The 25,745-nt window shown below is 40.1% G+C and overlaps 1 protein-coding gene across 4 annotated transcripts in view; it reads right to left on the reverse strand.

The window, feature by feature from the left end:
* il1rapl2 (interleukin 1 receptor accessory protein-like 2) overlaps positions 1–25,745 on the reverse strand; it is a 490,288-nt gene that overhangs the window by 143,783 nt on the left and 320,760 nt on the right. For all 4 annotated transcript variants that reach the window (XM_084718821.1, XM_084718822.1, XM_084718820.1 and 1 more), the window contains 2 exons: positions 5,942–6,128; positions 5,698–5,851 (listed from right to left, as the gene is read on the reverse strand). In XM_084718821.1, coding sequence (XP_084574947.1) covers positions 5,698–5,851; positions 5,942–6,128 — 341 coding nt within the window. The remainder of the gene's footprint in view (positions 1–5,697; positions 5,852–5,941; positions 6,129–25,745) is intronic.

Raw genomic sequence — 25,745 nt, forward strand, 5'->3', positions numbered from 1 at the left:
GTTGTATTATTTTTGAGCACTACACACCTAGCATTAGGTCCAGTTTAACACAGAGGAGTCTGTGGCGGCCGGGGTAATGTGTTTTCCTGTCACAGAGGGAATGAATTCTTGACGACTTAAAATGAGTCAAAAGCATCTGGCGCCATCTTTAGTGCAGGAACAGACTGCGACTGAATCATTTGTCAAGCGGCCAAGAACTACCGGTGTCACAAAATGTCATGATGCTGAACTCAAAAAGACAGTCAGAAAAGCGACAACAGGCAGAGAAAAATAATTCTGCCTCTAAGAGTCTGACAGGATGAAGTGTGACGAAGTGACTGATAGGAAAGCTACAGAAATGTGGGGTTTACTTTCTGCTGCAGAGGTATTTTAAATTGTACTTTTACAAAAGCAAAAGCAAAAGTGAGAGTCATCTTATGCATTATCAGAGCAAACTCTACATCTGCAGAGCTCACACCTACCCTAGTGGAAGTCTTTTAAAGTCCAACACTGCAGCACAGGTTGCATGCAATCATTTAACGAATAGATGGTTAAGTCAGTTGAACCAGTCCAAGTAAACAAAACTTTGAGAGCTTGAAGTATCTCAACTGCTTCTCGAGCTGTGTCACTATTGCTGCTGCATGTAGATTGTGTTGCTAGGTTAGCTAGGCTAGGCTACAGTACAGTAATAAATTCCACTTGTTTTCAGAATACCAGCATGCACCTGTACCTTTCACCTCCCCACAGTGTCTTTGCCTCATGTCTCTCCCTCAGCATGTGGACATTTGGTAATAGTGAAGCTTAGAGCTGGGTGGTGCACTTCTTCACATAAGCTGCTCTAAATTTCAGGATTTTGTTTTGGGTAAAACATGTCCTCAATTACTGCCGCCTGGAAACAAGACAAATCTGCTAGCTCATCTTTCGTTTTTTTCTTCCAATCAGACAGAATCCCACCAGCCTTGGATCCAGTCAGGCCAATCAAAACCATGCATTTACTTAGGGCCAGGTTTTACACAATAAGACTGACAGAGGAGCATCACTGGTCCAAAATTTTGAAAGGCACATGTCCCATGTTTTGCTGCTTTGATTGTTTGTCGCTCCATCAAATTTTGTCAAGTCAGAACAAACAAAATTTGTAACCGGTCAGCTGTTATCTCCCTGCCTGGAAACAGACCAAGCATCACTATGTGGATATGTTTCATTGCTCTCATTGTTTCTAGGTTATGTTTCATTGCTTTGATTGTGTAGGTCACATTTTATTGCTCTGACTGGCCATACCTCTATAAAATGCTGTTGATGACACCCCTTGGAAATCGACAATGAACTGAGAAGTTCCAGGTCCTACTGTGCATGACTGTGCAGGACAACCAAGATTTCAGTGTTACAGTGAAGCAAAGTGAGCCTTACACAAGAACTAAGAATCGACAGGATAAACAGTATTGTAAACACAAGAGATTACACCAGCTTCACAAAGTGCACAATTCCTGGAGTGCAGCAGTTAATTGAAAGCTGTAAATGTTTAAAAAGTAACACTAAGGAGCTTTGAATGAGGCACATTGAGACTGTAACATTAAGAACACAGGTTTTCACTCAATCTCCGAGGCAACTTTGGGTCTATTTCCAGCACTTCTTTTCAGCTAAGTGTATTTTACTGGAATCAAAATCGTCGCCAGCAGCTGATCTGCAGGCTCTGCCTGTGTCTTCACTTTAATCTCCATTTAATGTTGAAAGCACGGCGATAAAACCTGCTGCCAAGAGACACAGACCTAACTACAGGATCAAGGACAGAGATGTTTAGCCAAGGCCTGGCACACACTGACAGATGTCTTAGGGGCTGGTTTCACTGAAAATTATTTACAGTGGAAGCATGCTGTCAGAAATACTGGGCTGAAACTGAAGAGATCCCTGTTTGCACCATGTGATGGATCCTTTACAGCACCAAATGTTGCTACCATGACATATTTAATCTCACACAAATCGGTCTGTTTTCTTTTGCAGCTAGTCAGATGTCGAAGATGCACAATATATATATATTCATGCACGCACACACACACAAATCTTGCTGTGGGTCATGAGCACCAGCCTGGAATGGCCTGAGAATTAGCTCTAAGCTCTGTGTGTAGAAATGGAGAGAAAAGAGGCAGACAGAGAGTGTCAAATATCTAAATGTGGACAAATATGGAGAGGAAGGGAGAGGGAGGCTGAATGAGGAAGAAAGTAATAAGAGTCAGAGAGATATTCTGGCTTCCTAAACAGGACGAGACAAATTGGCCTCACGGCAGTTGGCGTGCACTGCATCCAGCTGACACACATGCACACGCACACACACACACACACACACACACACACACACACACACACACACACACACACACACACACACACACACACACACACACACATTCACACAGAGTTTGGTTCATTCATGCTTATATTGCGTCACTGAGTTGGTCTCTCCCCATATGCTAGTTTGCTGTTCCCTGCTCATTTCTGTAACTTATCTGATGATGACCCAGAAACCAGAGGGATATAATGGAAGGCAAAAACTGAGTAGCATGTGGAGTTCAGCCACCTTTTTAGGTAGACATAAAACTTCATGATGTGAGCTCATAACGTGTAGTAAGAACAGTCAAACCAATGCAGGGTATTTCAGTATGGTCTCATTATATCAGTCATAGTTTGTCTCATGATGACAACCAAGAGTCACAATTAGGAAACCTGATAATTCACTGTGCTATGCAGATTCAGACTGATGATGTAATACATCTCTTTGAACATATTTGCATATTTTGTTTTCCCTTGGAGCGTGAGATGTACCCACATCCTGTCTTTAGAAATCAGTTTCTCTAGTCTATTTTTATCCTCTACAACACAATTCCCTTCCTCACTTCACATACCTGGAATTTGTTTTGTGTCACATTGCAGGTCTCAACAGCAGCAGTTTCCAGGTTGCAACTAGCAATTCTTGGTCTTTGGTCACTATCAGTGGCAACCAGAAAAAGGTAAACAGCAAAATGAGCATCTGCAAATAATTTTTTCTAAAAACAGTTCTTGTCTCCGTTTCTGTCTCCGATATTCATGGGCAGGATCTCATGGCATCCAGTTTGGAAAGCTCAGAATTGCGTCTTTGCTTTTTGCAGATGATGTGGTTCTGTTGGCTTCATCGGGCCACGTTCTTCAGCCTGCACTGGGTTGGGTTGCAGCTGAGAGTGAAACAGCCGGGACGACAGTCAGCGCCTCAAAGTTTGAGGCCATGTGTCAGAAAACAGTGGATTTCTCCCACCGGGTTGGAAGTGAGTTGTTGCCCCATGTGAAAGATTTTCACTATCTTAAGGTCTTGTTTACAAGTGAGGGCAAGATGGAACCTGAGACTGACAGGCGGATTGATGCAGTAATGGCACTGTGCTGGACCATCATGGTGAAAAGGGAGGTGAGCTGGAAAGCAAAGCTTTTGATTTACCAGTCAATCTATGATCCAGCCCTCACCTTTAGTCATGAGCTTTGGTTAGTGACCGAAAGAATGAGGTCACGGATACAAGTGACCCAAATGAGTTTCCTCTGTAGGGTGGCCTGGCTCAGCCTGAGAGACAGAGCTTCAGTGGAAGAAAATGGATGTCTAGACATTCAGCTGTTTTTAATAAAGAAAACAACAATTCCATTTTAGTTTCTGTAAAAAGATCATCTTTCAGTATTTTATTTCACAAAACAGAACACTATACTACTATAAATCTCTCTGTAATGCTCACATTTTTAAAAATTTCCAGCATAATTTGCAATTCCTATTCCACTGAGATTTTGGACAGTAGAACAGAACTGAAATTTTAACTTCATATGTTTTAATACTCAGTCCATCCTTTGAGCTCTTGCTCTCTTTTATAGAAACCTGTACGGCTCTGCATGAAGGATATATCATATCTGATCACAGTGTTAAACACTGCCCTAACTACAACTCAACATGGGAGCCAATAGACACTACTTAGACTATAAATTCATTGGGGGGGGTGTATGACAGCAAGTTTTCCCATGTTATCTCCCTCCACAGGAGAGTACATGAAGGGAACTGAGGAAATGTGGTTCTGAATAATTCCTTAACAAATGAAGCATTGCCTGTTCATATCAACTGCACTCAACAAGAGGTTGCTGTACATCTGAACGGCAGCACAAAGAGCGAGATGAAAAAGAACCTTACTGTGGTTCTGGGAGTCAAAATGTAAGAGAGATGGAGCACTAAATTCAAGACAGCATACTCTAAAATGATGCTGCAAAGGCGTATCCACTTTCGCTCGATGCTGCTAATCATGGGGCATCGCATTATGTCAGACTAGAAAATTTCTCAGAGTGCGTGTTTTCGTGTGTGTGTGTTTGTGTGTGTGTGACAGAGAGAGGGCCATCCCTGCCTAACAGCGTCCAAATTTGTGAAGCAAAGGCAGAGAGCATGTTAAAGTGTATGTGTGTGTCTGTGTGTGTCACAGAAATTGCTTGGAGACACCAATATACATATTGTACATGGCATGACAACAAAACACAAGCAGGAATGCATACACAATCAAAAAGACTGCAGCTCTTTCTTACACACACACGCACGCTGACACACACACAATACAAAAGTGCAGATGGAAGTCATCTTAAACTCCTAACAGCAAAGTGCAGATGTTACTGCCAAGTCAAAGTTAAGTCAAAATCCACTGAAGCTTGAAACAATGTATGTCTAATCTGGGAATAAGACAAATACAGATACACAAAATGGTGCCAGAAATGTAAATGTACTCAATTGTTTTAGATTCGTATTGTACATTCAAGGAAGCTTTAAAAGTGCTGTAGTAATGATGAATGATGTATTGCTGAGTCTAGGCATCTGTCAAAATAATGGATGCTCCGGAGCCGCTGAGAGATTCATTGCATATTAAAAGCGGGCAGAATACATATTCTCGCCATTGTTTGAGTCCACTCTGTTCTTTTGATGGCAGCCAGTTTACCCAAAACTGCTGTGATTGGTTTAAAACATGTATAATTAACCAGTTCTGTAAAATCAGAACAATTGAATAAAAACCGAAGTACTGTGTGTGTGCTTGTTCCAGTGGACATTTAGTACCTTTACAGTTTACATGACTGTCAAATAGTAGTTGACAGATCCCATCCTATCCTTTCTGTGGATAGGATGGGACCATAAACAAGAAAAATAAAGAATATTCTCAACTGCCATGGTAATTACCTGTTGGTAATGGCTTGTGATGTGCCACAGTTCTCAATTCTAGGTCTGCTGTCATTGTTAATCAAGTCATTGCCATCAACCGGGTTCAGTGCTCAATTTCCAATAATTTTTCTAGCTAAAGGACAAGAAATTAGAGATCCTAACAATTGCACCCCTCGTGCAACCATAATAACCATGACAGTATGTCAATTAATGTTACCTGGAAGTCCAATTCGAATCTGGTGCTCCAGTCAGCAAAGCTGTGCAGAAAGTTATCCTTGCTTTTATTTCATCCTGGCTGTAACACATTTTATTCACATTTAAGCAAGTCATCTCTCTCTAGATTGCAGTCAGTCCAAAAAGGGGAAATATAATTGAAGGAAGTGTGACCATATCAATCCTATTCTAGCCTCAAACCACCAGCCTTCTCAAAAAGCAAGTATGTGTGATTTGTTCTTCAACCGTCAATCAATCAATCCATCTATCCATCAATCAATCCATCCATCCATCCATCCATCGTGTCCCACCTGTGACTTTGAGTTCTGTCGTCCGCCGCACCAGTCTGGATCCATATTGTAACTCACAGGTGTAATTTCCCCCGTCGCCCTCCTCCACCTCAGGAATCCAGATGTGCGTAGTGTTAACTGTGATGGAGCTTCTCCAGTCAACCCGCTCACACTCCTGGCAGGAGATACATTGATTACGTTACAGTGTAACAATCTACAAAAGACTTCAATACTTCAATGAACTTTTTTTGTGTGTGAATTGTACCTTATACCAGGTCATCTGTGGCTGCTTGTATGGCGCCAAATAGTCTTCTATATCAGGACAGGTGATCATTTTGCTGTGAGTTATCTCAGCTTTCTCCAGATGGCGGATATTGCTGCTGTAGCATTTCCCCTCATCACTCTCCTCCACAGTCATCGACATGGAGACTTTCATGCAGTATGTCGAGTTCCTGAACAGATTACAAACACAAAATTGGGAAAATGTTATTATAATGTTCCTCAACTGACATTCGCAGACTTCAACTTTGCAGTGTGTCATGTTCCTGGTGAAAGAGGCACAGAAAAAGTAAAAAAAAAAGTCACAGAGGAAATCTCAAGTTGCAGTTGTGTACGTGAACTACTCAACTTTACAGAAATAACACATATTCTGTATTAAAGCAAGTCAAGCAAGCATGAGTCATTCCTCCGTTTGTCCAACACTGGAACTCTGCGTAAAACAGTGTAAGAGCTGTTTTCATGGTGAAAGTATTGGGTAGATCGTTTGGCACTGTTGTGGGTATTTTGGTGAAATTATAGGCCCTCTGACATCTCAGTGTTTCTTTGACAACACTGAAAGAATTGGCACCCAGAAGAAATTGCAGGTTGTACAGCCTCTAACGCACACAAACAAAACATCATTTCATAAGAAATGAAACTCTGTAAAGGCGCAGCTTTATGTCTAAGTGCATTCCTTGCATTTTGTGCGAATTATTTTGTCCATAAAGGCTTGTGTTGAAGAATCAGTCGAGCTGGGATTGAGAGGATTTGTTCATTGCGACGAGTAAAAGTTGGTATCTGGTTTTATTAAATGACTGGCAGATTTCTAACTTTAAAAAGTAAAATACCGGAGTTCATCATTACTGAAATCCACTGTCAGTCAAAAGCACAAAGCCACCTGTGATCAAAGCTAACTGTGCTCTTTCACTTTGTGAAGAAAACTGATGTCAGTCAACTCACATGACAACTGAAGCTTAGCACGGAGTCAGAGCTGCTAAAATCAGATCCTACAGGTGGATCCTTGTTAAGAGATGGGGATTTTTAAAAAATGCCATTTAATATCAAGCAGCAGCGTTTTCAGTCTGAACAGTGAAACAGCAGCATGGCAGAGTGACGAAGTGTGCAGTGCAATGTTGCCTTAAATTGACTGCTTTTCAAAGGGGGTGTTGAAAATATGCTGCAGTGAGCAGTACAACTTGTCTGTATGAGCCATTTTAACTCCCTAGGCCTTTTTTTTCACACCAGACTACCAAGGTAGGAAAGGCAGTGGTGTTACTAATAACATTAACAATGGTCTATTCAAGTGTCCAAGCAAGCCATGGCAGCCATCATTAATTGCATTACTCACACCTGTGCTTAAAGGGGCCTTATGGGCTCAAACTGTCTGGTATTAAAAATAAAAAAAGAAGCTTATAGCGTTTCATCTTAAGAGCGGGATTCCTCCATTTTAGGATAATGCTAGTTGTCAGTTGTTACCTCCAGTGCTCTATACATGCAGTTATCTCCCAGTGCCAATGTGATGAATGATGATGATGAACTTACTACTGCCACCTCTAATCCTAAGCGTCATATATTACAGAACTTATGCACAAAGCTTAAAAATATGTCACTGCTCCAGTATTTTGGTTTGGTTTTTTCAGCAAAACCTTGGAGATTGTCCTCAGTCTCTATTGAACAAGCGTCTGTGAACAAGCTCTAAAAAAACCCATTGTATGCTACCTTCCAAGGACCAGACAGCAGACAGACAAGTTAGCGACAAGCTGGTGAGTATAAGGCAGGATTCAGAAGCAGAACCAGACGGAACAAGTAAAGACCAAAACAGAGCTTATAGGACGGGTGGGATCTATGGACTGTGTTAAGGCTGTCCCAAACATAAGAAAACTGTTTTTGTTGTTGCTAAACGTGAGTTGTTATTTTCATTAGTGTTATGTTGGAGGTTTGAGCTCCTACTGACAGCGAGACATCTCGCTACATCCCGCTGTTATGATGTGACGTGTGACAGTATGTCCTTGAGCCAAATTTTCTAATGAAATGAAAACTTTGAAGTTTGTTGTGGATGATGCAATGTGTTTTCAACATGTCGCTGGATTTTTTGGATCTGCTCAAGGTGATTCTAATTGTTGTGTATGTGTGTGTGTGTGTGTGTGTGTGTGTGTGTGTGTGTGTGTGTGTGTGTGTGTGTGTGTATTTCTCAAGTTCACCCCCAGACACAAAGGACCACATTGATCTCTCTTTTTCTCTCTCTCTCCCACACACACACACACACACACACACACACACACTCTCTCTCTCTCACACACATACACCAACGGCTCACCCATTGTCCCCTAACCGCAACCTCTCATCTAAGTGGATCTAAACCACTTATCCCATCAGTGCTATGAGTGTGTGTGTGTGTGTGTGTGTGTGTGTGTGTGTGTGCGCGCGTGTGTGTGTCTTAGAGGGGGCACAGGGATTTTTTTTTCAGTCATTGACCTAACCAAGACCACTGAGCATTGAACTCGAGGCCTGGAAAGCCTTTTATCCATCCATCCATCTCTCAGTTTCTCTCCTCCTCATCAATCCATCTCCAGCCTACAGCACCTTGTTTTCTCCTCCAGTGATTCAGTTACCTTTTCCTCTATGCTCCTGTGGCTCGCTCTCCATCTCACACACACACATCATCCAGCCTTTCATGAACCCTTCACATTTATTTCGACCTTTTTTATGCTTTATAACACAGACGATATTAATTTTGCCCACAAAAAAATATGATAAAAAAAATATACTGCTGAAAACAAGACCAAAATAAAATAAATAAACTTTTGAAATGTATTACAATTTTTTATCAGGGACTTATGAAACAATACTGTGAAAGACGAACAAATGAACAAATGACTCACATGACCAGTTGTTGGAAAGACTTTTAGACTAAAAATGAATTAATTTTCACTGAAAATAAAACAAGAAAGCAGCAACAAAAAAAACAAAACAAAAAACAACTGGGACAAACAACAAAAACATGCAGGCCAGCAGGCAGACATTCACAAGATAAGCTGACGTTATCAACATTAATATAATATGCAGCCTGTTGACCATCTTAATCGTCTTCTAAATCTTCCCTAAAGGAACACTTGTGAATTTATTATATAATCAATTGAACAAAGAATAGTACACTACACAGTGTATTTAAGCATTTAGTAACAAGCTAAATAATATCTTTCTTTTTACTATGCTGCAGAGATGTCCTGGCCTACATGTCAGATTCTACAGACTTAAGAAAAATCCCTGCAAAAAATCACACCATGATCATTTAAATGTGTTTTTTTGATAAAAAATTAAAGTAATCATGTAAAGTTATGATTCCCTCTAATATTGCAAATCATATCACATTTGCAATATCAATCAAAACAATCACAATCAGATACTTTTGCAAAATCATTTCTAACACAGTTGAGTAAATGTATTAACTTTGCAACGCAGTGAACCGGTCAATGAACACAGGACCTCAAAATTCAAAGCTATAACTTGGAACCTTGCAGCTAAGGCTGGGCAATATATTGATATTATATTAATGTTGTCATGCAAGAGTAGTTACTGTCTTTAATAATTGTGGATATCGTGATATTATGCTAACAAAACATGTCACCCCCTGGGTATGAAGGGCCGCCCTACAGACTTTGAATCACAGTGCAGGTTTTCTTGTAACTCTAAATTTTTCCACCCAGTTTTAGCAACAAAAGCTAAAAGAGACTGTCCTCGTTCTCTACTGAGCAAGCGTTTGTAGACTGACGTGTGAGTCTAATCAACTGATTAGACTCATGGGATGGGAGCCGTTTTAGCCGTTCTATCATTAGCCTTTACGTATTTTGTTATTATAGCCACGTTACTGAAGATTATTTGTCAGTACATGATAATATATGATGCGTGTGAATCATGAATCATGTGGTGCACTATAAATACTGGTATGTGATGAAATATCCTAATTCAAAGAAATTCAGATCCTCCCTCGGATCGGCACTGACACAAACACACTCACGCATCTGAGAGCTGAAAGGGATTTTATGTTAAAACGCTCTTTTATCTCGCTGCTTTGATGATATTGTTCTATAGATCCATGCCAGTAATGCACAGTGAACTGAGATGAACTGAAAACGAGGGAAATAAAACAGCTTTCTCTTGTTTATCTCCCCGTTGTGTCCTTCTACATTTGCTCTCTTTTTCACCGTTGTGTCAGCCTTTGTCATGCTCGCTCCCCTTTAGCCTGTCCAACCCTGAAACCAGAGGCCTAACGCTGAACGCTAAAAACAGCATCTATGTAAAGGAGAATGTATTATGCATATCTCACTATAAACATGACGATTCAATTAGACTGCAATGCAAACGCTGTGTCAGAAGCATTTAGCACATGCTGTGCGCCTCTTACGGATGCAAATTGTGTGTCTGTGTGTGGGTGTGTATTCACATTTGGCTCTGTGTGGAATGCATTTAAATGCGTCAGTTAGTAAAATGGCCCTGAAGTAAAAGACACTAGAGTATTTAATGTGCTACATGTGAGAGCTGCACCATTAGCTATGCTATACTTTAATGCCAACGAGGCCTTTGCATCCGAATTACCTTGATGTTCATATATTTAGCAGATAGTCATTTTTCTATTGTCAATTACCTGTGAGGCAAACAAGTATTATCCAACTCTGAATATATTTAGGAGTATTGGAAGAGGAAGAAACACACACAGCCACTAAAACTGAGTATCCAACAGATAACTAAGCTAAACTTAGCCTGATTATATTCCTCCCACACCTAATTATAATAATGTTCATGGCTTTTGTTTGTGAGATTCAGGGGAATATAGGAAATCACTTAATTAAAGCAGAGGTAGATGAAGCTGAATGGAAGACGGAGGGTATACCAAAGGGTGAAACTGCATCCCAAACATCACCTGGATTTGTTGAACATCACAGCAGTCCTACTGTGTTTTCACAAACTATCTGAGGTTGGAACTTTCCTTTAATTGGCTTCTTCCCAGAAGAACTTCAGTCAACTTTAGAAATCAAAGGTGTTTCAAATCAATTTATCGTTTTCTTGTCGACAGATTTATTTTCGGCATTCATCACTGATTTTACCCTCCTCTGTGTGATTTGCCAGCAGACATCTGATTGGATAGGGTAATTTGTCCAGAGAGAGCGGTCATGGACAGTGTGAGGTGTCCACATAAATGCAAACTTCAGGCTTCAACTCTTTTTTTGCTCTCTTGCCAAAAGTTAGATAAGAGGATTGATACCACCTTCATGACTGCTGCTAAATATGAGACTACAGACCAGTGACCTTAGATAGCTTGGATCAACAAAACATGGATACATTATAAAACTAAATATTGGACACAAAGATTCAGTCCAATATGAATTGTTCACTTTGGAAATATGGCAAAAAAAGTTTTGTAACTTTCAGGTTTACTTCCAGGGTATACAGCCCATTGAATATGTGCGCTAGTGTTTCTATGTTGCTGTTTCTTGCAGCAAGCATATTACCTAAAATCTCAGTCTAATACTTTTTTAATTTTACATTTTTGCAAATGTAATTATTATTTGATGATGAATTCCAAGTTTTTCCAGCATAGGTGCTATAACATAATATTATCAACAGAAGGTAGACCTAAAGTAAACAAAGTTTGATTTAATCTTCAGTATATGTGGTTTGCTACAGGCAGGAGCTGAACTTTTTGGTAAAATTCTAAGAAAATTCTTGTTTTCTGCAAATTTCTACCCCAAAATTATAGTTAATAAGGTCTTAATGGAACATCTCACCCCTTGAGACAGCTGCTAATGTGAATATCTGTCAAAAGGCAAGAGGAGGACATTTATGTGGCGCAGGGCTTTATTAAGCAGACAAGAAAATGGCCCCAAGAAATAGAAAAATGAACTCTTGAAATGCTGAATATCAGAGTTAATATAGTGCTACGGATTAGATTGTGCAAGGATGGTATTTATGGTTCATCTTGATCTTATTAGAGAAGTGTTTGTGATTCATAGCCTTGGGTTATTTCACTCACATGAGACATGCACACTTTTCAGGCCAACAAAGCAGCATTAACAGCACTGGTGTTTATCATGATCCTTTATGAGACACATGTCCATGTTATTGGCAGTCTGATCTGTTTTCCACAATCCTATTTACTGTACCTAGGCTTGCCACTATCGGTGGGAAATAAAGTCTTCCTGTGTAATTGAGAGATAAGTTGTGATAATAGGATTATTGCATCCCCACAAAAATGGTATTACGCGTCAGCTTGTAGGGACTGCAGGAATATTAAAGGTCCATTCACTCAGTTAGAAAATGAATGAGCTTCTTGTTGGAGGTTTTTAGGCCTGATATCAAAAGAGGTGACAGTATTGAGTATCAGTATTGCACTCTGCATAAATGTGTCAACATTAAAGAACTAATTCAACACATACTTGACATTTGGTGAAAAAAGTCAAAGTCAAAATGAAAAGAAACTGGCCTCTGTTCAAGGGTAGTAAAATCTGAAACCAGCCGGCTTCGCCTCATCAAATGGCACATTTTGCTTGTTATCACATGCTTTTTGGATGTCATTCAATTTGGTCTGTACTGACTTATACTAAGATGGTCTGTCACTTTATGTGCTAATGACAGTGACAATAACATTTCAGGTGATGTAATGTAAAGAGCAACTTTGTCTTCAACAAACAAAAACTTTTGCCCTTCACCCACAAGACCACAGTTTGTGCCCCATATAAAACCAAGAGTCAACTTTGACTTCTTTTAATTTTATGTAACATAATTAACTCAGGTCACATACCTGACATAGACCCTACTTATGTCAGGTTTGTAACTTCACTTTCTGTGGCTGTTTGACAATGATAACCCTGAAAAAAAAAAAAAACTCACTTTGATGAAGAAGTTCACCTGACTTTTGTTTTCATGTCTATAACTCTATAATAAATTCTCCAGACATGACAGATAAATGACGCACGAAATGTCCTTAAAAGTGCTGTGATATTAATAGAGCATCCCACGAGATCCCATCAAACATGCAACTCTAAGGCTCAATACTTCAGTAAAACTATCAGGGTAAAAATGACACATTGTGATTTTAGGAGGGTTTATGTGTGGGATTATTTTTTGCCCAGGCGCAGTTGAATAAACCAGATATAAGATACTAATTAGTGAGTTTTCTTTGTGCAGAGCCAGACTAGCTGTTTTCACCTGTTTCTTCTTTATGTTCAGGTAAGTTATCTGGCTATTTGCTGCGACTTCATATTTAGCATGCAGACATGAGAGTGGTCATATCTGCCACTCAGCAAGAAAGCAATCACGTGTTTCCCAAAATGTTGAACTTATCCTTTAACTTTGTTCATACACTGCACAGTAAGTGAGTGAAACCCTTACCAATATACATCAGATGTGTTTTTACTTACTTTTACTTTTAATACCAAAAAATACACACACTTTTGCACACTCGTACACAGTTGTGACACGACCTCTTGCCCTGACGAATTCTCTCTCATGGTTTTCTGCTGCTCTGCGCTCTTGCTCTGGTTACTGACTTGTTTTGGCAAACACGTCTTACAAATAAATTTGGCCTGACTTGACAATTTAATGTCAGCAAAAGCTGTCCAGTAAAGTTGCATCCTGTCCTCCTCGGAATGAATGGGGTGAAAAAAGAGATTTAAAAGGTGAAAGGAAAGATTTGTGGATGCCATTCTGTGTCTAATGTGAGTGTCCGACATCCATAACCCTTTTGTTATCAACAAGTTTCTATGTCTAATACATACACACACAGCTTTTTTTGTGTGTGTGTGTGTGCGTGTGTGGTTTGCTTTGTGTGGCTTGTTATTTTGTAACATGGCTAAGAAAGGGTACAGTTGGTTGCCTTTATTTGCATTTGAAGACAGCTATGAATAAAACATTGAATCTCACTCTTACTGCTGTGTATACGTGCATGTGTGTTCATGAGTCCCTATGTGCATCTATTTACACAAATGAGGGACGTGCCACTGCGCTGAAGCAGATAGCAGGTGTGAACAAAAACATCTGTCAATGCAACTGGCAACATCACTGACAAATCAACTGAAAAGGAAGCAAATAAATCAACTTAAAATTACATTACGCTAAAAAATAAAGTCTTCCACAAAACAAATTAAACCAGTCTAATTGGATTAGTTTCCCGTCCTTCTCTGTTTTCATGTCAAGAGTTCATGTTTAAGTTGGAAGTCCTGTTTCAGGCGATCATCCTGGCACACAGACAGCGCATGTATCCAGGCTACACTGATTTTTTTTTCACCATTACCCTGTGATCATAATTTGATGGGACCGCTGTGCATCTGTTACAGTGTCCACAATCACTCCCATAGTGTCCTCAAGCAGGGCAGCATCCCTCCTACGGCTCCCGGCACTCTGTACTTTGGCTGACCGCTCATATTTCATATTTGTGTACTACGTGTGGGTGTGTGTGTTTGTGTTTGTGTCAGAGCTCTCCAAAAAACACACATTCCAATTACCCAAAATGCAAAATGAGCCATAAATTAATCTCCAAATCAACTTGTAATCCACCATATCCTCCCCGTCAATAAATCAAGCGCACCCTCCCTGCAATTACCCTCCTATGATCAGGGCAGGCAGCTGGAGGGTGCGTTGAATTATGGCGTTAATAGAGGGGGATGTATCCTGGCCAGCAGGCAGCGTGTTTATACCTGGACGGAGCTGCAGATTAATTTGACTATCAATCTAACTAACAGGCAGAGAGAGAGAGAGCGGGCACCTGCACATGCTGAGACATTCACACACAAACAAGCACACACACACAGTTCTGTGCATGCAAAGAATCTGAACACGAATGCTTGTACATAAGGATGCATGTATTAGCACGCAAGCTGTATTATGTTACATTAATGAGGGTTTAAATTCTGCTTGTGCAAAGATTTCCCACCAAATGGCAGCAATTAATATTCTTTTTATCAGTGGAATTTTAATGATACTCTACACAAATAGGGGTGGCGCAGTGGTGCAGTGGGTAGCACAGAAAAAAGGCTGTGTGGAATTTTTGTGTTCTCTCTGTGACTGTGTGAGATTTCAGTGGGTGCTCTGGTTTCCTCCGACAGACAAAAAAAATCATGCTGGTTAATTGGCAACTCTAAATTACCCATAAATGTGACTGTCAGTGTGAATGGCTGGTCGTCCATCTCCATGTGACAGCCCTGTCATTGACTGTCCACGGTGACCCTCAGGTAGAAGCAGGTAAGATAACTGCTGAACCAAATACTGTGCCGAGCACAATATAGCTGAAAAGTCTATCACGATGGTGTAGTTTAATATCGGTTGATATCAACTGTTATTGATCATGAAGGTCCTGACTGATGACAGGCTGTGTACTCGGTTGAGAAGGTATTCTTCCACAGTTTACACACAACACTGTTTCTGTTATTGTCGTCACTTGTCATCACATGCCTGTTAAATGATTGGCTGTTTGTGTATCACTTGTATAGAGCTGCATTGATTAATCAATTATTAATGGATTATTAATCACTGACTATTCTGATAGTCAATTAATCAGTTTGAGTCACCTTCAAAGGAAAAAAAAGTCCAAATTCTCTGATTGCAGCTTCTTAACTGTGAATACTTTTTGGTTTCTTTTCTGCTCTAGGACAGTAAACATTATTTTTTTGGAGTTCCAGTCAGGTAATAACCTGACAAAAATTGTCCAGTCACACATTCATACAAAATTAGCCAACACAAAGGATGTATGCCTTAAATTTATATTCATGGAAAAGCTCATACAACCTTGAAATAAATAACCGTTTTCAGCAAAAGAGACAAACACACCACTTTGCTTCTCAAAAAGTAACAAAAGTATTAAAACCAAGAACAGAGGGGCTGATTTTTCAATGAATAAATCCATTACAAGGCAAACGAATGAGTCACCCTGGGATTCTGGAAACACTGATCAACACTTTTCACCATTTTCTGACATTTTATAGACCAAACTATTCGATTAATAAAGAAAACAATTGACCGATTCATCAGCTATGAAAGTAATCATTAGTTGCAGCCCTACACTCGCAGCACCTCGGGATATGATAGGATGCTTATGAGCCATTGAGGAATCACGCTTCATGTTTGTGTGTCACTCGTAGCGCACTGCATTATCAAAGGATGTGACACACTGCTTATGAGCTGTTCATTATGTTCTTTCACTGAGGTGTGCATTTAATGCAATCAAGTGGAACTATTGATCATTTAATCAAACGACTTTCTTATTGCTATTGATGAGGTGTCAAACACTGATACATATCTTTATTGTTTGTTCTGTTTTACAATTATTATGAAAGTGCTTCGGTCCCTGTAAGTCACTCTAAAAAGCAACAAAAATACTAATGTGCATCAACATGCATTGCAACTTAAAAAAAGCATTCTGTCTTTTTATAATTATAGTTAGTGAAGAGAATACACACACACACACCAAACAGCACACATAAACTAGTTACTCTAGCCTTCACTGACATATGAAAATTATTAATCTGCAACCACCTCACTCAATATTTGTTCCTTGTCGGCACAGTGTGTGTCATGTGTAATGCATGTGCCGATGAGCATGTGTGTTTGTCAGATACTGTGTGTGTAAATAAAGGTACAACTCATGTTCTCAAGTCAAATGTCTCTACACCGTATAAAAGGGCAGGTCTATGCATGAGTGTGTGTATGTTCCGCTTGAGTGTTAATATTCCTTCACGTGTGAGGTCAGCAACCTCAACCTGTGAAGCACGGATCAATATGTGTCACTACTGATAAACAACAACCTGACCTGTGTTCCAGGTACATACACGCATGTCCCATAAATTACAACTTTTTTCAGTTTTTTTCTGTACATGTCATGAGGTTTCATTGTGAGGTTGTCTCGGTATATCCAGATCTGGTTGTCTAAATGTGTTTTTTACTGAAAAGTATGAATATTATCCTCCCAAAAGATTAAAGGGCAGGCTTCATAGGGTTGTCATGTCGTCATTTTATCATGACAGTGGCAGAAATAAGAAATGATCTGACAATACGAGTATTTCCATCAAAATGCAAAACAATACCAGGCTATAAACGCTGTGTAAGTATCAGCCAGAAATAACACTGATGACCTAACAAGCCCAAAACCCCCAAGACAGTCTCTTTTCTTCAGAATACCAGTTCCAGATTTGTATGTAGAAGAGGTTTTGATGGCAGCCGTTGTACGAGCTAGAATCAGCAGCAGTCAAGTCGAGTATGCAGGTTTGCAGTCCCAGCAGCGAGCACATACATCTACAGTAAACTTTAAGGGAAAACATGTAAACGTTAAAGCTGAACTTTATCACACTGTGACAGGGTGAGTTTGTAACACTTTAAAGTTAAATGTATGGCTGTTTCCTGGAGTCAGTATGTACCAGTGCAGATCTGTTAAGTACTGAACTTGCAAAAGTCCAAGTAAAAACATTTTTTCCCCCTCTTTGGCTGACACTACTTTCGGCCTCATACCAGAACAGAAACACAACGAAGACACGTCACTCACCTTGAAAAACCTGATTGGAAATGTTTGGTTTTCATTGTGATTTTTGCATTTCAGTACAGAAACCAGTCAAGCAACATGCACAAGAGAGGAGAGCGCAAACTGGTCTAAACACAACCACAGCACCTGGTGTAAACCTGAGAACACATCTTGCAACTTTATAATCATCCATTTCCTTTAACTTTTTGATGGATTTAAAGGCAGCATTGCCTTACTAATAACATTATTAAAAACAAACTGCCATTAATTAAAGGATCACAAACTAATTGCCACATGATGAATCTGGAGCTTTCAGCCCCCTTGAGGAGTTGCCCACTTTGCCCCGCTGGTAATTGTTAAGTTGCACTGGCGACTGATTCAACGTGTATCTTTACTGCTTATATTAAAAGTGTTATAGATATATATGAGCAAAACAGTGATGGAAAACTACTGTATAATGTTTGCACGAGTATGGATGGACAACTTACTTTATTTCTGTTTGTAGTTTCTGCAGGTTATGAATGAGTAAACATATGAAGAACACACAGTATAGTATGTGGTTATCTTGGGTTGTGTAGCGTGATAGTGTGAGTGGGAAAAGCAGAGCCTGCAGTCAACTGGCCAAGGTGACTCCACTGAATGTGTGTGTGTGTGTGTTTGTGTGCATTATTTGTGTGTAGCTCTGAGTGCATTTACCCCCAGGCCTGTATTTAAAATGAAGTTGTGCAAACTTGAATTCCTGTGAATTAATGCCTGTGTTGGACAAGTTCATGTACTTCTTTGTATATTTATGTGGACATGCAAATTTGTGTGCTGGACGTCCTCCAGCAATGTCACACCTGGACACTGAACTACAGTATTAATTAAGGCTTGGTTAAATGTCAAAGTAGATAAAGAATATCTCAGAGGAAACTATAATTCTTTTAGGTTACTAAGCTGACTGACATGATGAGCCTTTTACCAACTGAAATTAAAACAAAGCAGCCAGTTTGGGAATTTCAGTCCTCGTCTTTCGTTTTATTTTGCTCATTTAACAGTCTGCAAAAACATGACAAAAACATCCCAGTAAAGCCAGACTATTTTCACATTTAACACAGTGAATTAAGGATCTATTTTGACCAAACCAGAGTCGGTAATTGTTACAAAAGTGGAAAGACTGACCAAGACGGTTTTGGTGAGTTTTATTTTGTTTGTCTTTCAAGTTTAAATTAAGTGTGTTTTATGAAATTAACAAGGTAACCAAGGCATGTGATATTTTAGTTAAAGACTTGAATTCAGAAGATGATTGGTTGTATTTTTCTGATTAATAATGCAAATAGGTATGAGAATATTTCCTTTCTGACATTTTGTGAATTCTTTTTGTTTATTCTGTCACAGCTTGCATACATCTCCATGTCTTTATTTAATTTCATTCAAATTTAATATCATTTAACCATCGCTGTCTCGACTTTTTTTGACTGGCAGTGGCAGCTGGTATGAGATTAAACTTTAAATTTGAGCGACTCCTACTTCAATTCTGGCACCCGACAACGCAGCCATATGACGTTTTATCTTGGTTATGTGGTTTACCACTCTGAGGTGAGTTTCTCCTTTGTTTTACTTCCAGCTAACACAAACATGATGTTGGCACTAAAATGTCTGTACACATATGTCTTACTTCATTCACCTGCAATGTTGCGGCACTTATTCAGGTGCTGTAGCACTAATTCTTAAAACCTTGGATGAACACATTGTCGCTTGCAACTCATCAAATAAAGCAGTTTGGCCCTGTGTTTCAAACTACGCTGCAGGTACCGTTCTTGAGTCAAGTTTGCAATTAAAAATGTGCAAAGTCTGGATAAACTTTTGAAGAGAAGGCACAAAGACTATGTCGGTAGGGTTAGGAAACCAAAGTATAAAGACAAAGTACCAGTAGTAAGGTATGGTTTGGGTTAAAATAAGTACATTACTTAGGGAACCTAATACGAAGTACCAAAACCTGTTCAGTCAAGCAATACCTCCAGCTTTCAACAAAACCATCAACCAGATGAATAATTATAAATATAGAGTACTACTGGATCACAATCAGTGACTGAGTAGGATAACTTTAAGATAACTGTATGCTACTTGAAGGGGTGGAATGATGCTCGCTATGGCTTTAATGAGCTCGGTGTCTTCCTGAAGGACACTTAGATAAGGGCTGCAGATGTTTTGAGGATCAAACTTTCACCTTCACTTTACAGATCAGCCGTTCTATCACGAGAACACTGACATGCAGGTTGCTTGGTTTTCACACATCCTCCTCTGCCCTCCTTTCTCCTCCGTCTAAGCCCTCTCCTCCATATCTCTACCAAGTCAGATCGTATTTCAGAGCAACTTAAAACCCCTTGAACATCAAAGTGTCAAAACCAAGGCCTACTTTTTTTTCAAAAGACTGGCCGGGGCAGCAGGCATTGGCTCAAGTTGGCACGCACAGGCACATGTTGGCCCACATTGGCAAGAGAGTGGTACCGACTCAATGGCTGCCAAGTCACAGAGGACTGCCAAAGCAACTTCAAATGACCGCTCTCTCCTTCTCTGCTCCTATTTCGCTCTCCCCTCCTCTCTATTTTACTCCACTACTGCCATTGTTTGTTTCTCTTCCATTCTCTCCCTTTCTCTTCATCTCTTTGTCTCTTTCTACCTGCCGTCTTTATCTCCTGCACTGAGTCTGTTAATCTGATGAAGAGAAAGGTTAAACATTTGGCTGGCATTAGAAAACACCCTGGTGACAACTATGTGAGTGTTTCTCATGTGTGATTGTCCGCAGAGAGTAGATTTATCCTCTAATGCAAAGAGAGACAGGTGGTTCGGCTTACTAGAAATACCCCAGGGGAATAGCTGAGAGAGAAAGAGAGGGAGGGAGAGGTCTGCACAACGAGAGGAAAATAATAGGAAATGACAATTCAGCCCTTTATTTAACTTCATTAACAATCACAAATAGGTGAAACTGCTTCATGGAAAATGAGATGGAATAATGCAGCCAAAATTTCAGCAGACAAACAGCGTTTCATTTTTTTTTGTAGAGATCCACCAATTATCTATGCAGCCAGTCACCAAGCCATCAACAACAATAAATTGGTTGTTTGTCAGTGCCAAAATTCCCAACATAGAGTGTTTTCTGATGGGCTACCTCTATAGTTGAGAAGCATCCAACTGCAGTCCTCCCTCCTGACGCTCCTAGTTTTGCGAGCCAATAGAGGAGGGTGAGCATGAGTTGTAAGGTCCCATTGTATGACGTAGGTTACATAAATTTTAACAAATTTCACTGTAGCGATCCACCAAAATCTGTTTCTGAACAAATTTGAGGTGAGAAATAAGGGTCATGTCTAAAAGTGAACTGCTGACTTCTGAAACTTTCACAACACTTGTCCTCATTGCATTTACAAGACTGTGATCAAAATATTAGGGGCAAGATGATAATTGTACTGATTCTCAAAACCACTGTACCATGATTTTGCCATACAATTCATGGCAGTGGTTAACTTTGTGTTGTGTTTAAACTAGGGATGTGCGCAACTGGTCAACTACACAATTAAACACTCCCTTATGAGTCGACACCTTAAATACTATTTATCAATATTTTATTCATGCATAATGCCAGTTAACTGTTGCCTCTAAGGTGTTATGCAACTGCCGGCTACTAGTCAAAGCTACGGCCCCATCAGACAGCAACCCAACTTGCCCAGCGCATATGCCCTGATGGCCCATGCAACCCCAGATGTGTTTATCAGTAAAGTTGGACAGATGTCAGCTCATAATACCAGCGCTGTTTGGCCGTATTTCGATAGAGAAAATGGAATTAAGGTTGAATGTACACTGTAATAAACTGGTATATAACCACCAGACTGGAGCAATGAGTGATCGCATTCATCATAGACATGGACGTTAACCTGCAGGCAGAGCAGGCTGCCAAAGTTAGCCACACTTTACAGCAGGCTGGCAGCAAAAGTAGGCTCCGGATGAATGATGTTGTTTGCCCACAGACACTAGGTTCATTTGAGATGAACTGCGCCTCGCATGGAAAGTAGACAAGATCAGGCGGCCGAAGATGGAGGTGGTGATGAAAAGCTGCAGTGAAGTTGTACAATTTCCAGCAGCCTTCAGAAAATATATAGGAAAAGATACTAACATCCTGATAGATGACCTATAGGCTACCTGTTTTTTTCTAGACCATGCTCATAGCGGAAGAAATAAAATGCGTTCTTGATTGGATGGAATAGAAGAGATCCACCCTTCTGTGACATGATCCTCTGTTCTTTTATCTGCCTTGTAAAGCACTTTGTAACTGATCATTGGATAAGTCATATATAACCGTTATTATTATTATCAGCCAAAAAATATATGCTTGTTAGCAGGCTTCATTGCGCAACATAAGACTAATATATTTAGCATTAAATATTACAATCACAATGAAAATTAGTATTTTATACAACATGTGGTGTTAGTGTCACTTGGAGCCTGTCAGCTCATCGGTCAGGTGACAGCCAGGCGCTTATCGAAAATAGCACAATAGAAAATAGAAATATTTCACAGTGCAATGTTAGGGAGAGATTGTGAGATTAAAAGAAACAAAGAACCACTGTTGGGAAGAGACAATTCAGACAGTTTGATTGCCAAATCATCCATCCTGAACTCCTTTTTAAGTTTTTTTTTTTTCTTTTCTTTTCTTTTCTTTTCTTTTCTTTTCTTTTCTTTTCTTTTCTTTTTGCAGAGGTATAACAATATCTCTCCAGTTCAGAGGCATATGGACATATGCATCTTTTTGACCAGATAGTTCTACCTTGTGTCCATAAACTTATGTTTATATAATTTATCCAGTCTTAGAATAAAAATCTGCTCATAGCAACTACAGCATGATTAAATTAAGTACTTTCAACAGCTGCTTAAAGTTTGGAAAATATTGTGGTCTTGGCTTAACATACATAAGTCAACAATGACATCTTGATTTAATGAGACAATCTGTTAATTGTATTGCATGCAGGACTTGAATCCTGATGTCTGGCGTCAAATGCCTGTATTTTGTTCACCCAACATCTGTCCTGACCACCTACGACTTGTATGCAGTTCTCAAATGTAGCAGTCCTTTCATTTGGAATAAATATTGCCTGTGAACTTAATGCAAGCAGCAATTACATTTCACACCACAACCTAATTGGAAAAACAAATTAGTATTACACATGTAGCATATTAGTATGCAGTTTTCACATACAAATAAACAACAACGCAGTCATAATCATTATTAGTTTGCAGCAACTCTGCTCACTGAAAGTAATAAACTGTGAAGGAGACATTCAGAGGTGATAAAAGACCAAAGTAGCAACAATATGCTAGATGGGTTATAGTTTTATTTGCGTAGGTCAACTGCCAAAATGACTTATATGAGTGCTGGAGAGTACCGGTGACAGGTACTGGACCTTACAATATGTGAGTCATGAAGCGTATTTCAGGTGACGTTAAACACGTGGTTAACATTGTGAAAAAGCAGTTTGGTTAGGGTTAGGTGCCAAAACTACTTGGTTTATGTTTAGGAAAAGCATGTGGTTTTGGTCAAAATAAGTTATAGACATTATATATGTCAAGTGACAGAATCCACGGATGTGACATGATGGAAGTATGATGTAACATGACTTAAATAACTTAAAACTAAATGCTGACTTTTGGTTTCACACGGGACACGAACCCCAGCCTCCTGGGCAAAAGTCCTGTTTAACCCATCAGTCCAGATCAACCTCTCTATTTGGACTTTTTCGCTCTTTGCATCTCTTGTACAGATAACCTATACACCAGTTGTTCGGGGTAGGACAGGCTGTTTTTATGCCACCAGAAAGTAGGACCACCTGGGCAGGGACTTTTTTGACACCAAGAATAACGCTTTAGGAACAAAATTTAGACCCTAGCACCCACAACTGAAAACACAGATAAGGTTCCACAGTTTATGGAATGGTTCTTGGGCCCTTTGGAAAGGTCCTACAAAGGAAATGGGCCAGTCTTTTTTTTAGAGTAGTGGAGTAGTTGTGATCAGGGTCGGAGCCACAGTATCGAGGTTGTGTCCATACACCCAGCGGACTTAAATGAAACAAACAAACAAACAAACTGCTAACAGGCTGCCAGCCACCAGTGGGGCAATCAAGATTTTTTGGCTTTGCTTTCGGGGAGCTGTCATGTCGGCTATCTTTATATATGTTAATGACTTGAAAAAACATCTATGCCCATGTTTTGCTGGTGTCGACAGTTTTATCACTGACCCACTCAATTAGCCAGAACACTAACCAGTCAACCAAGGGGTCGGCCAGTGCAACCAGCCAGCCTAACCACCAAAACCAACCAAAAGTCAACCAAACACTCCAGAAACAGCCACCTTGTCAGTCATTACCCACCAACAAGCCAGTTAGCCAATCGTCCCGCCTCGCTGCCAACAAACCAACCAGCCACTGACATTGCCGAGCCAACTCTCCTGCCAAGATGTCACCAAATGAAACAACCACCCACCCACTCACCCAGTTGGCCTGTCAGCCAACCAATTCACAAACTCTCTGTCCCAGAGGCCAGCCAGCTTTTCAGCCAGCTTTAGTCAGTCATTTTCCCACACAGAGAACACGTCACATTCCCATCTAATGCGATGTGTTGAAGTGAAGAACAGCTAAAGCCAGAAGCATGAAATCTCTCATCTCACGCTACCTTGTTCACTATCTAATACTCATTATTTCGTTCAGTTTGTCCTCTGTCTTTCTCATTCCTTGTCCTCTTCTGTATGTGTGTGTGTCTACGTTTTGATTCTCTTTCCAGCCGACTCTCACAGATAGTCGAGTGCTGCAGGATAGAGGTTTGGTGCAAAGTCTTTCTCAGAGTGTTACAGCCTCGAAAGTAAACTGAGACCTCTCACTGTGCGTATCAATTCCTTTCTAAGTAATATGTGTTGGTGTGTGTGTGCTGGTGTCCTAATGATAGTGGGTGTATAGAGGGTCTTGGGCAGTCGCAGCATGCCCTGTCCCCCTACTGAGGTCCTTATACCTGCAGAGAAAATGGATTTTTGCTTCTCTTTTCTCCTCCATTCATTCCTCCATATCTCCCTCTGCCTTCCTCTCCGTCTCCGTCCTCAACCTTCTCCCTCATCACCTTCCCTCTGTTTTTCTCTCAGTCTATTTACCTTTTCTCCCCATCCCTCCAATTTAACTACTTTCTCCTTGACTCCCTCTTTACCCTCTCCTCTTTCTCGCTCTTTCCCACCCACCTGCTTTCATTTTCTTTCTCCTGCTCCCAGTGCACATCTTTTTTTCTCTGTACCTCATGTCTCACACAATGTTATTTTCCAGTTATTGTCTCTTGAGAGGGAATGTCACTCCACCTTTAATGCTTGTTCACCTTTGGTTTTATAACAGTGTCTCCAGGTTGCCCCCCTCCCCACCCTCCTTTCCAGCTCATACAAACCCACACACTACAATAGACACCAGGGATCCACAGTGTTTTGAAAATAAACAGGTGAAAGACAGATCCCAGCATTTCACGTGAAATGAAGCATAAACTTCCGAGGATCGAGGGCAGCGATACGCCCTGCAGCACAGTATTGCACAGAAGATCATTAAAAGAAGATGAAAAACTCATTTTTACAGCTACAACTATAAACAATGCTGAATGGTTTAACCAGCAGTCATCGCATGTTTTCTATAGAAGGTAATCACATGGGATCATTATGTTTGAAAAAGGAGACGAGCTGTTAATGGAACCTGCTCCATTATCATCATCTGTCCCCTTCTATGTGCTTCTGTAAGCGCCTGCATACAGGGCAGGAATGCAGACGCCACCATCACAGTTCAAAACCGTCATACACTGGAGCTGATACAGAGCGCCGGATGATTATTACTGCAGGTATGCCGCTGGGATTTTGAAATTTGAATTACTGTTAAATGTAGAGCCCTCAGGAAAGATGCACGACCTGCAATCGACAAAAACAAAAAGCATCTCATTTGGGAAAATTTTACAGGATTTGTAACTATCCCACTTTGGCTTCACTAAATGGTAGTCTCAAAAAAAACCCAAACAAACGAGCAAACAAAAAAAAACAGCGCCAGCCAGTAAAGCGCGCCAGCACACCCCAATGATCCAACTCTCTGAGGATAAAAAGGCAGACACTGGCCACATACTAACATACTATTCATACCGAGTATGATGTCAAATTGAGTAGTAAATATGTGCACTTTAAAGTGGTCAGAAGTCTAAATATAGAGTACATTTAAACTGATATTGATTTTTTTTTTTGGATGGTTCTTTTTAAGATGACTAAAAT

This window comes from Lutjanus erythropterus, chromosome 5 (assembly GCF_056507025.1).
Source record: "Lutjanus erythropterus isolate fLutEry1 chromosome 5, fLutEry1.hap2, whole genome shotgun sequence".
NCBI classification, from domain to species: Eukaryota; Metazoa; Chordata; class Actinopteri; order Lutjaniformes; family Lutjanidae; genus Lutjanus; species Lutjanus erythropterus.